The sequence below is a fragment of the Vigna radiata genome, unplaced genomic scaffold (genome assembly GCF_000741045.1).
Source record: "Vigna radiata var. radiata cultivar VC1973A unplaced genomic scaffold, Vradiata_ver6 scaffold_380, whole genome shotgun sequence".
Lineage (NCBI taxonomy): Eukaryota > Viridiplantae > Streptophyta > Magnoliopsida > Fabales > Fabaceae > Vigna > Vigna radiata.
Window position 1 is genome coordinate 22,230 of NW_014542417.1, and position 12,709 is coordinate 34,938.

Genomic DNA, 12,709 nt, shown 5'->3' on the forward strand with positions numbered 1-12,709 from the left:
GGGTCCACCACTTTGGTAATTGCCAGATCGTATTGTCCTTTCATGCAAGTCCAAATGTGTACTTGAGTGTTTTTCAATAATTCCATGATTAGCCCTTCATAGTTTTTGTTCCAAAAATATCACTTCTATAACCAATCCTCCTAAAATACACGAAAATTTTCAAAACTCTGGTATACTCTCAACAGTGTTCTTAATTTTGTGTTATAGCTAATTTGATCAAGGTAAACACAAATATAAAGAGGCAGTGATAGAACTACTAAAAACTTGACCATTGTTTCTACATATAAAACACTGCTAAAAGGTTCCATTGTAATTATTGTATGAATTAGATTATTCGCTGCTTAAGTGGATACAAGATCAAAGTGATAAAAAATTGTTTGCAAACATCATGGTGCAGGTAAAACAGTGTAGTATTATGTAATAAACAGTGTGCGAAACTGAATTGTAATAAATAAAAATATGTCAGCACGTTGATGAACGAATCTAATCCCATATCTGTATCAATTATGCACCAAAAGACTAAAACCATTCACAGTTCTGATTTAGCATCCTTCATTTCACAGTTGCCATTGGCAACTGGCAACAACATCCAAGCTATGTTTGATGCATAGCTGTCCATTAAACAACCAGAAACCAAAATCATTCACGTGAATTATTCAATGTTCCACATCCTAGACCAGAGATAAAATGGTAGACGTTCACTTTGGTAAGTTAATCAACAAAGATTATCTTTAGTTAATGAACTTATTATCTCTGAAAATAATATTAGTTCTTGCCAAAAGCATGTTATATCCACTAGCATTAGTAACTGTAGAGAAATATTATTATATTGTTGAGTTGTTACGTGTAAATTATTAGTTATTTTAAATTTATACGAGCATCTTGGTGTCCAAATATGTAAAATTGGTGAAGAAATAGAAAGAGGTGCACGTGAACTTTTTATACAGAGTTCGAGGAGCTGAGTGTCTTTGCAGCTAAACCCCTCACAGCCACACATTGTTTCACTGTCAGTAGCAGAGGCCAAAACCACTGATTTAAAAAAGAATATAGAACAGAGAGGAAGAGAGCAAAATGGGATGGGGAATTAGAAGAGAGTAGAAACAACCGAGAGAAACATATAGAAAAAGGAGGCATAGCAATCTATTCAAATGAAGATGCAAGGCTGTGAGGTTGAGGCCATTGGCATAAACTACACCATCCACACACACAAATCGGAGCACCCTTTTAAAATCTTCAGCAAATCTGCACAACTTGATACTGAACAAGATGGTAAAGAGCCAGAAGGGGAAGCAGAAGCTGAACAAAGTTGCAGTGGAGTAAGGCATGTGCTGAAGAAAGTGAGTTTCCAAGCCAAACCATGGGAGATCCTAGCAATTGTTGGGCCAAGTGGAGCTGGCAAATCATCACTGCTTGAGATTCTAGCCGGCAAACATAGCCCTCAAGGTGGTACTGTGTTGGTGAACCACAAGCCTGTGGACAAAGCTCAGTTCAGGAAGCTTTCAGGGTATGTGACACAAAAGGACACTTTGTTTCCTTTGCTTACAGTTGAAGAAACCCTGATGTTTAGTGCAAAGCTGAGGCTGAAGCTTTCTCAGGAGGAACTCTGCTCCAGGGTCAAGTCATTGATTAAGGAGCTTGGTCTTGACCACGTTGCTGGCACTAGAATTGGCGATGATAGGGTCCGAGGCATATCTGGTGGTGAGAGGCGCAGAGTTTCCATTGGTGTTGAAGTCATACATGAACCAAAAGTGCTGATTCTTGATGAACCAACTTCAGGACTTGACAGTACTTCAGCTTTGCAAATAATTGACATGCTTAAGGTCATGGCTGACACAAGAGGGAGAACTATAATCCTTAGTATCCATCAACCCGGGTTCAGAATAGTGAAGCTGTTCAATTCATTGTTGTTGTTGGCCAATGGAAGTGTTTTGCACCATGGAACTGCTGAGTTGCTTGGTGTAAATCTAAGGTTGATCGGTTTGGAGCTTCCTCTTCATGTCAATGTAGTTGAATTTGCCATTGAGTCCATCGATACCATTCAGCAACAACAGACATGCGTGCCAGTTCAGGTGGAAACTCCAAGGCAATTGCCAGGGACAATGCAACAGAAAAAAATCGTTGATGAAGCTGGTGAGATTAGGAACGGTAAGTTTACCTTGCAACAGCTGTTTCAGCAATCCAAGGTAATTGATGAAGAAACCATCTTCGTTGGAATGGATTTCACTTGTGATTTTGCTAATTCTAGATTGAGAGAAACTATGATTCTCACCCATAGGTTTTCCAAGAACATATTTCGTACAAAAGAGCTATTTGCATGTAGGACAATTCAGATGCTGGTTTCTGGGTTGGTTGTGGGATCCATCTTTTGTAACCTTAAGGATGATCTAGAGGGAGCTTATGAAAGGGTGGGTCTATTTGCTTTCATATTAACGTTTTTGTTGTCAAGCAGCATAGAAGCTCTACCCATTTTTCTGCAAGAAAGGGAGATTCTAATGAAGGAAACATCTAGTGGAAGCTACCGTGTGTCATCGTATGCAATTGCAAATGGCCTAGTTTACTTGCCATTTCTTCTCATCCTAGCCATTTTGTTCTCAATGCCCTTGTACTGGATTGTTGGTCTCAACCGGAATTTCTTGGCCTTTTTGCACTTTTTGTTGCTGATATGGCTGATTCTTTACACGGCCAATTCAGTTGTGGTGTGTTTTAGTGCTCTGGTGCCTAATTTTATTGTTGGGAATTCAGTGATTGCTGGTGTTATAGGGTCATTCTTCTTGTTCTCTGGGTACTTCATATCAAAGCAAGAAATTCCAAACTACTGGATTTTCATGCATTATATATCCTTGTTTAAGTATCCCTTTGAAGGGTTCCTGATCAACGAGTTCTCCAACTCGGGGAAGTGCTTGGAGCACATGTTTGGGGCATGTCTTAAGAGCGGAGAGGATGTCCTTGAAGAAGAAGGGTACGGGGGAGAGAGTAACAGATGGAAGAATGTTGGGGTCACTGTGTGCTTCATCTTGGTTTACAGGTTCATCTCTTATGTCATTCTTAGATACAGATGTTCCCAAAGGAGATTTGGCAAGGTTATCACCAACTAAGTCTATGGTGACTCTCTCTTTCTCTCTCGTTCACGTGTCTTGGATTTTTCTTTTCATAGGAAGCGATGAAGATATTCTAAAAAAAAAAGCATAAAGAATTATAGGTCTGGTCAATGCCAACAAATTGTACTAACAGGATATTATGTTGGTTTTTGCTTTACATGATTACTTAATTCACAACATTGTGTTTCTCTTATCATCTAGATTCCTTCCTCGACTCATTTTAAATCATCTCAGGCTAGGCCAATGTCACACTGGCTTTGTCCTGAAAAAAGAACAAAGTTGGGCTATTACTTAATACATATGGAAGAGGCATCTATTATGTAATGTGGCACTAATCTTTTTTCATCTCATTCTTCTGGCAAACAAGCTGGGCTATTATCATTAACAATGGACAACGTGGTTAACTAACAGAAGATTTCATTCCATGTTTTGCAGTTAGGTTGAGCACATTACACTACACCTAAAGCACAAACTTTGGGTGGACAACTTATCATGAATTTCCAGCCTATTCCCAAATTTTAAGGAAAGAAAAATAATTTTTTTCACAACACGGGTGTCCAAAAGCACTAACCAAAAACATTGTGCAAGTTTAAATAATTGTAGAATATACAAGCATGTCCACTATAATGCCAGATTAGTTTAAATTCACTCTCGTCGTCTTAAGTTTTATCATCAAGTGAAACAAAACCAAACTATGTTATCTTTTCTATGGGAACTCTCAACCAAATACGTTTCTTCTTTTGAAGGTGTCTTTCAGCTTTTACCATGAAAAGTTGAAAACATACACGAACACAACACAATCCTATTGCTTCGTCTGTTCCCTGCTTTCAGTCTCCCATCCCATCACATTTCCCCATGTACCAATCCAAGCAAAAACATCTGAAATTCAATGGAATGCTACTTTGTTTTGTTCGTTCTTTAACATCCTTCTTACTAAGCAACTGGTTTGAATGAGAACTCAATTATAACTCATTCCTCATTATCATGCAAGAGGGCCCCTCTTACTTTGGTCCTGCTGAGAAAAAAAGTTGAGTGTTACTATGATGAAAGCAGTACACAGTAGGACTACAACTATGGCTAATAAGCTAGTAAGAAAACTTGCCTGCGATATGCTGGCACCTTACGATTCTTGACTTTAGTAGAACCTCCATGCCTAGTTGCTTGCTTGTCTGCATGTCACCAGGAAGGTGAAACACAAATTGTTTTCATTAATGCTTCAAGCTCTAAAATCCAAAACATGGTAAATACAATCCAAAACAGTTGCAATAAGCAACAGCGAAATATAAGCAGAAGCTCCCAAACATAAGAGAAAATTCAAAGAGGGGCCGGAAGTGGCCTTTCTTCTCTTTGTCCCTGTGTTTTGTTTTTTTTTCTTGATTCATAAGAGAGTAGATCTAAGAATACTGTTACCGTTTTCCTAGCAGAAGAAATAGTTAAACCAAAAGACCATGATAGACGGCTATTGCTTCCTGCACCCCCACAATTATTAACTGCACCCCTACACTAACAGAAGGCAAGATGACACTATCAGCAAAGACCGACCCTTTACCTGGAGAGTTTTGCAATCCCTCAGTAGAAACACCATTGTCTAAGTCGCTGATCTTTTGAAACTTTTGCCTCTGTTCCAGCTGAATGGTTTCATTTCTTTCCTGATAGGTATAAAAAGAATGTTCATGTTAAGCTTACAATGATAATAGGGGACAATTTAATTTACCAATTTAATATTAACAGCAGATGGGTGAAAGTTAAAACTTTCATCCCAGAACCTAAAAATAAGCAAAATCCCATTCAAATCAAATGTTGAGATAGGTGAAATATAATCTAAAAGTTTTTAATATAAATCATTCAAGCGTAATAACATTTTAAGCAAAGAAAAAACCCACGATTACCCTATGAAAATGATAGGAACCATATCTGTGAAGGAGGGTTGCAACCTCCTGTTAGGAGAGGGTGTATAATAGGAGAATTGGAAAGGGAGAATGGGATGAGACCCCTGTTCAACTGAAACAGTTGTCAACAGCTGCTAACTACTGTTAGTTAGAAATAGACTTAGGGAGAAGAAAAGGGAAGGGAAGCACATTATAAGGGTGACTGGGCAAATGTAGAAAGAGCAGAGTTCAGGTTTCTTGAATGCCTGATGGTTCTTCTTGATACTTTCATTTGGTTTGTGAACTGATTCCTATACTTAATTTCAATAAAGACATGTTCTGTTAAACTTGTAATTCATAATATAACAATGAATTCCACACTACATAAGTGAACACTATAATATTCAGCCATTATTAATGACATGCAGAAAGTTTCCAATAAAACTTCAACACCGCCACAAAGGAGGAACGCAAATCAATTCCTTTGCAATCCCAACCAAAAATTATGATCAGAGATATCAACCAGAAAAATTATAATATATACAGAGCTTGTGCTGTAAAAGTTCAAGTCAATTTGGCTATCGAACCTTTTCAGCTGCTAACATGTTTGTCCCGGCAGAGTGCTCTTGCTCTGAAAGAACAACAAAAGTAACAATGAACTCCAGAGCATAGGCTATATAGATCTAGGTCTAAGTTTATATATATCTTCCCCACATCTTTGGAAGGAAAATCTCGAAATGAGTTACAATGAACCAAAGACATGAACAAATTATCAATATCAGAGAAGAAATATAGACCTACCAACTTATCATCAAGAGCACAGGCGATGGCAAACATTTTTTATATTTTTTAAATTGGCCATTCACGAAAGCCAAAGCTACTCATATCTTCCAATTACCACTAAATAGTTCAAACTTCTTTTACCAAAGAATAAAAGGAATGAACTACAAGAATTGTTGGTCCAGTCATAAAGAATGGATTTCAGAATGACAACTACGCAACCAAATTTCATTTTTTACAACAATTTATCTTTCAATGACAAAATTATAGCCTAGAAATTCAACATAATTAAACATGATATATTGATCATTTATAAACATGATTAGAAAGAACAAAACACAAGTAAGACCTAAGATTCAAAAGATCGATACTTTTTGAAAGGGTTGGGCACACCTTCTATAAGAGAACACTCCATGCTTTTCATTTTGAATGCATCAAAGAGGCTTGAGCAAAAATTCAACTTAACTTCCATAGCAGTGGAGTCCACAACTTTGGTAAGGGGAATGGTGATCAAAGGCATCCCTTTTGATTTCTGAGCTACTAATTTTGCATGACTAACACCTGATATATTAGCATCGGACAACAGAGAGCAGTGACCAATGAGTATGTTTAGTAAAAATGATTCATAAAAACAATAATTATAATATGGAATTCTTTAGCAGGTGCATCAGAGAACTTCTAAATTAGAACATACAAAAATGATAGGATATTTATGTAGCCATGTAGAAGTATTACAACCGTAACTCTTGAAATATTGGTCAATATATGAATTGAAAAAGAAAAATAATAAATTATTAACTGATTACTGAAGCAGGACAAAAAGTAATCCGCAATAACAAGACAGAAATCCCATTTCACAAACACCAGCATTAGCAGGACAACAAATAGAATCAAAATACCACTATTGAAAGATATCAAAATGAAAATGATTTCAAGGTGCTACGCAACATAACAAGAAAATCATGGTAAATATCAAAATCAAGTAAATTTTAACTACATACATGCAACAACTCTATTCTTTGATTTCTTTCAACTTAGATTGTCCACTCCATAATCATCTACTTTGCGATTACCCACATAATGCAACATTTAACCTCATGTGACATAGCCACCATTTTTTATGAGTGACCAAACCATCTTCATTAAGTCTAATGCCATACACTAATAGATAAATGATCATGAAGGTTAAGGATAGGTACTCCCCTTAAAGAACAGCCACAACAAAGAGTTTAATTATGTGCCTAAAACATTAAATTTCTTAAAAGAAAAATGAGGGGAATGGCAACTATAGGAAAACTTTTCTGCGCTTACATAAAATTAAAGGGCCTATTTGGCACAACATTTAAACACAAGATCACAAATTTCTTCTATGGTGATAAAAATTTTAATTAATTTAATTCAGACCACTCATGTTTCCTATTTAAATTTCTCAGAAGTTTATGCATACACACTTATAAAACAGAAATATATATGTTTTTACTAAATCATAGCCTGACCACAAAAACTTAAATCCCTCAGAACTTCATTGATCCAGATCTTCAAGGAAGGACTGAAATCCAAAATGGGTAAGGTCGTGCTCACACACTTCTGCAGTTAAATTTATTTCGAAATATCATACATTGTGTGATGTTTCTTATTTTAAAATTTCCAGAAAACTAAGAGTAGATGTTGCTAGAATACTAACTAGCATCAGAATTTGAATTTGCCTCTAGAACCAGCTTCAGATCTTGTGACTTAAGGGATGTTATAAAATAATTGGCAAACTCTGACCAGGATCCCCCTATTCCAACAATATCCCTCTGCACAAAAGATAAAGAAATGGCAATCACAATTATAAATAAAATGATAAGTACATTTTTTCAGAATTTTTTAGCAAACTAACATAATAAAGGAAGAAAACAAAAAGCATTTGATATTCAGGATCAATAACATCACAACATAAAGCAAAAATTACCAAGAAAAGGCATTTGAGTTTTATTTAACCTCTTTATTAAATTGAATCAACATTTTTTCCTCTTTTTTTTGTTTAAATTTTTAACAGTTCTTCTCTGAACCAACACTGTGAATCACAATTCTTCCTCAAACAGATAATGATGCAAGCAAGTGAGGGTGATCGAGAATGCTCACAATGTCCTCAAGCATGGAAAGTGAAAGACGAGCTTCCCAGGCATCACAGATATTAGTGACATGAATTACAAGGTGAGAAGAATCAGGGGCATAAACATGGACGAAAAAGGGACACAAGGAAGAAGACCTTTGAGAAGTCCATTCCACTTTGGGTTTGCTAAAGATAGGATCAAAGCCTTCAAACGCCATCTCAAGTCAAGATTATGCTCCAAAGGTGACAAAGCTACAAACTTGAGGATCCAGCTTCACACACAAGCAATAATTGGAGTTGTTATCATATAATTAGAAGAAAAAAACTAGGGTTTCTCTACTGTTTAAAAATGAAAGAGTGATGTTAAAAGTATAACATCAATAGTTATAGAAAAGAATTGCTAGGATTGGGCGAAGGTGTGTCATTTAAACGAACAGGGAGAGAGGGAAAGAGCAGAACGAGAAATGATTGATTGGAACCAAATTTGGAGAAGAAAGCACGAAAAAAGAAAAAGAAAAAAAAATAAAAAACAGGTTTTGTTTCAAATTTACATTTTAAACATTCAACTTTTATAATCTCTAAGTACAGTGCTCCTGGATATCTTATTTAGTGTATTTTATTGTTTTCTCTTCGATATATATTTATATTTCAATATTAAAGAAAATACATATGTTTGAAATAAATATCTATATTTTTATTGTATTTTTTTATTATTGTACTGAAGTGATAGATATAAATTGGTTTTGTACTTAAAGGATAGAAGATATAATTATTTTTCTTTAACTTCAAACTATTGTTATTAAGTTTTTATTACAGTATTTATTTTCTGTCGTGTTAAATATTACTTTTTCAGATAATAGGTGTAATATGGAAAAATAATATATCAAAATATAAAATACACATAAAAAAATTTTATAAAGAAAATCAATGACGATAAATATTTGAACGAAATAATTTTATCTTTTATGTTTAAAAATGAAAAGAAATATTTTGTTATTTTCATATAATAAATATATAACGATGCAATAGAAATATGGAGATTAAGGTGTCAGTACCCATGTAGTCTCTTATATTAGAATTAGAGGATTACTTTCTAACGTTGTAGTTTATCATAAAAATATATTATTTTAAACAACGTTTTAATTAACTAGATTTTATTAATAACTATGGAAGTAAAATGTGTTAAAACATATATAAGTTTGTATGATAGGAAATAAGAAGTAAGTCTTAATTGAATGTCTTTAAATATGTTCAATATCAAACCATGGTTGTGAAACTTTATTTTTTGGGAAAAAAATGTTTGTGGATACTATTGTAAACGCTTCCACTTCCATTGCTTTCTCTCTACAGCCGTCCCTAAAATCACAAGATCATTATACTTCAATAATTTTCAATAAATGCGAGATCAAGATAAGCGTAAACACTTTTCAACAGCAACTTAACATCCGCAAAATTGTTGGCAAATGTTGTAACATTTATGTTGGGAAATTTATTACCAAGAGTTCAAATCTCATCCTCAGAGGAACTTTATATTAAAGTATTAAAATTACAACGTTAATAAACTCAACTAAGAAAATTAGCTGAAGGTGACTCCCTTGCCGCTTATAATTTCACCAATACGGTAGAATTTGTCTGTTTGGCCTCTGTTCTCGAGTATTCTGTTAGCTGCCTCTGGACTAACCACCAGGATCATCCCTATGCCCATATTAAAAGTCCGTCTCATCTCAGAGTCTTCTATCTTCCCAGCCTAATGTGAGAGGTTATCAATCAATTTAGTTGCTATATTATTATTCCTTTTCTGCTATGGTATATTATATTTATTAAAGGAGCGTTACAGAAAGATGTGTTACCTCCTGAAGCCACTTAAACACTGCTGGCACTTCCCACGAGCCGTCGTATATTAATGCTCCGAGGCCTTCCGGAAAAACTCGAGGTATGTTATCTGTGAAACCGCCACCAGTGATGTGGGCAATTCCCTTCACCCCTCCCTTGCTAATTAAATCAAGTACCTATTTTGAAAAGTAAGAGTAAGTCGAGGGAAAAAAATGGTATTTTAAAGTTTGTCACACAGAATGTAGAATGACCTGTTTGACATAGATCACAGTTGGGGCCATCAAAGCCTCTGCAATTGTAATATTGCTACCAGGAAGCTGATCTTTCAGTGAAAGACCACTTTGAGCAAGTACTCTGTTAGGATATATTATTAAATTTCAGCAACTGATAATCCATAATAAATAAAATCTTATGGATTCTATACTCGACCAACCTTCTTACAAGTGAGAAACCATTAGAGTGAACTCCACTCGATGGTAGACCAATAATAACGTCACCAGCAACTATATTTTTCCCATTAATTACAGAATCTTTCTTCACAATTCCAACTGCACAGCCACTAAGATCATACTCACCTTCTTTATAGAGACCAGGCATCTCTGCAGTCTGAAAAGCAATTAAAATCAAATAGAAATATAAAAAACCACTCTCTTTTATCACACTTATTACAGAAGAGATATTGGCAACAATATATTCAAGTACTTAATCATCTTGGCAACAATGTAAGATCACAAAAATCAAGTTCTAAGAATCCATGTAACATTTAAACCGGCAAAAGGTGACTAGCGTTTGTTCTATTACTCTTTTCGATATGTCAAGCCACAACACAGTAACTTCCCCTTCAACTTTTTTCTCTCACAAGTAGTTGTTCCCAATCTTATCTGTTCTAGTAAATATTGAATCATTCATCTAAGTACACTCAACTCAGTATCTGAGACTCGCAATAAGTTTAAAACAAAAAAGATCTAAAGCTTAGCAGTGAATTATCCAGTTACTTCAGTGTCAAAAGTGAATGCATGACAACATGACATGGCAAGACCGATGCCACCCAATTATATACAGTGAAAAACATGCCGCAAGACTTATCAATTACCTCTCCTCCTAAAAGAACGCAATCAGATTGCTTACAACCATCAACAATGCCTTTTACAACCTGAAGAAAATGAAGTTATATGAGAATAGAAACACGAATAAGCTTTCACAACTCGCTCAAAGTTTAAAAGAAGGCACAGAAATTACCTTTTCCGCCACGTCCACGTCAAGGCGGCCAGTTGCAAAGTAGTCAAGGAAAAACAAAGGCTTCGCCCCCGAAGTCACAATGTCATTCACACTCATCGCAACCTAAACAGAATAAATAACGCTCAAACCTCCAAAACCATACACAAAATACGAAATAAAATTAAAATAAGAATAAAATAAAAAATCACTTCGCAAAAAAGCTTTTACCAGATCAATCCCAATAGTATCGTGAATTCCAGTTTCGAACGCAAGCATCAGCTTCGTTCCCACGCCGTCGGTTCCGGCAACGAGGTACGAATCACCTACTCAGAGAACAGGTTCGATTAAAATTCAATTACAAGGAACGAAAAACAAAAGAGTAAAAAAAGAGATTGAAACGATACCGAGAGGGTATAAACCGCCGAAGCCTCCAATCCCTGGCGCCATCTTCGCTATCCTGCGCACGAGTTCGGCACCGGCATCGATGTCCACGCCGGCGTCCCTATAAGTAAGACCTTGACTAGCTTCCACGACTATTCTGCTGGTCTTCCTCGACCGAGAAACTGACAAAACGGCACCGTCGCGACCTATTGGACTGCTTACAACGAGGCTTGTTGCGGCTGTGGAGTTGGACTTGCCGGAATTAGGTTTCGCGGATGCCGCGGCGGCGAAACAACGTGATAACTCTGCGCATGCTGAAAGACTCATTGTTGAGATCGGTAGAAGAAGTATAGAAACAAAGAGCGAGTGAGATAAGCAGAAGCGGTGGCAGAGATGGAGGAGGCTGCGGTGGCAGAGATGGACGGAGCTGCGGTGGCAGAGACGGACGGAGCTGCGGTGGCAGAGACGGACGGAGCTGCGGCGGAGAGGCGGTGGAGATGCGGTGGCGAGAGAGGCCCGGTAAAAGCGCGCCCTAATGTATGGGTTTATAGTGGGGGAGAGATTTTTGTCGAGGGTGTGTGCCTAATAGAATAATTGAAACAACGTCGTTTTGGTTGATGAAAGGATAAGCTCGTATTAGAGTAAGATAATGTAAAATTAAAATAATGAAGTGACAATGTAGTTTGATAGATTACTTTTATGTTTGCATTGGATGATCGTAAACTTCGAAGTATGGCTATGTCATGATGACTAGGTTATCTCAAAAATTTTAAATATGCAAATGATTGAATTCCTTTTTCTATCAAACCAAAAAAAAATATTTAAAAAATATATTTAATTATTGAGTAGAAACCTCTTTATTTCTCCAATATATTTAAAATATGTAACAAAATTTTATATCAAAAGATGTATAAACTTCACACGTGAGATGTCAATATATAAATTATATTATTTGTGTGTTTTTAAGTTTCTACATAAAGATAGACATGTGATTTAGATTAATTTAGATAAAACATTACCAACATTTAATAATATAAAACATAAGTGAAAAGGTTAACTAAATTTGAAAACTAGATGACAAAACTATACATTATTATTCTCAGTGCTCCGTCAAAATGGGTCACAATCCGTGAGCCAACCCGGTCCGTCACGGATTCAGGCCGGGTTGGGTTTGAAAAATACAACCCACTTATATGCGGGTCAGATTTCAACCCGGCTCATTTAGATCCGGCTTATGCGGGTTGAACCCGTGGTGAGCCGGGTTGGCCCACCAACCCACCTACCTAATTTTATTTTTTTAATTTATTATTTTATTTATGAAACCCTAAAAAATAAAATACTTTCTTCACTCACTGTGTATACCAAAAAAGTAACTTCTGCTCTCACAAATCACTCTCACGGTACTTGCTCTCATTTGACGGTGCTCTCACCCT

The 12,709-nt window shown here is 36.0% G+C and overlaps 3 protein-coding genes across 8 annotated transcripts; 1 reads left to right on the forward strand and 2 right to left on the reverse strand.

Annotated features, from left to right (window-relative positions):
- Positions 1-1,121: 1,121 nt before the first annotated feature.
- LOC106780066 (ABC transporter G family member 5) lies at positions 1,122-3,095 on the forward strand. Its single transcript, XM_014668300.2, has one exon. The coding sequence runs from the start codon at positions 1,149-1,151 to the stop codon at positions 3,093-3,095; it is 1,947 nt and encodes a 648-aa protein (XP_014523786.1). The 5' UTR covers positions 1,122-1,148.
- A 400-nt stretch (positions 3,096-3,495) lies between these two features.
- LOC106780067 lies at positions 3,496-9,200 on the reverse strand. Of its 6 annotated transcripts, none has more exons than XM_022776850.1 (10): positions 9,108-9,200; positions 8,001-8,116; positions 7,874-7,905; positions 7,453-7,545; positions 7,243-7,333; positions 6,140-6,307; positions 5,554-5,597; positions 4,648-4,747; positions 4,201-4,267; positions 3,496-4,110 (listed from the first exon to the last, which is right to left on the reverse strand). In XM_022776850.1, the coding sequence occupies exons 1-10, from the start codon at positions 9,176-9,178 to the stop codon at positions 4,068-4,070; spliced, it is 825 nt and encodes a 274-aa protein (XP_022632571.1). In that variant the 5' UTR covers positions 9,179-9,200; the 3' UTR covers positions 3,496-4,067. The 6 variants fall into 6 exon arrangements, with proteins under 6 accessions (XP_022632571.1, XP_022632569.1, XP_022632573.1 ...); XM_022776848.1 differs by having other exon boundaries at positions 3,496-4,113; XM_022776852.1 differs by lacking the exon at positions 7,243-7,333 and having other exon boundaries at positions 3,496-4,113; positions 7,431-7,545.
- Positions 9,201-9,282: 82 nt separating this feature from the next.
- Positions 9,283-11,838, reverse strand: LOC106780057 (phosphoribosylformylglycinamidine cyclo-ligase, chloroplastic/mitochondrial). Its single transcript, XM_014668290.2, has 8 exons — positions 11,300-11,838; positions 11,124-11,218; positions 10,917-11,018; positions 10,771-10,830; positions 10,111-10,283; positions 9,929-10,031; positions 9,695-9,853; positions 9,283-9,591 (listed from the first exon to the last, which is right to left on the reverse strand). Exons 1-8 carry the CDS (start codon positions 11,601-11,603, stop codon positions 9,421-9,423), a joined length of 1,167 nt encoding a protein of 388 aa, XP_014523776.1. The 5' UTR covers positions 11,604-11,838; the 3' UTR covers positions 9,283-9,420.
- Between the last annotated feature and the right edge of the window lie 871 nt (positions 11,839-12,709).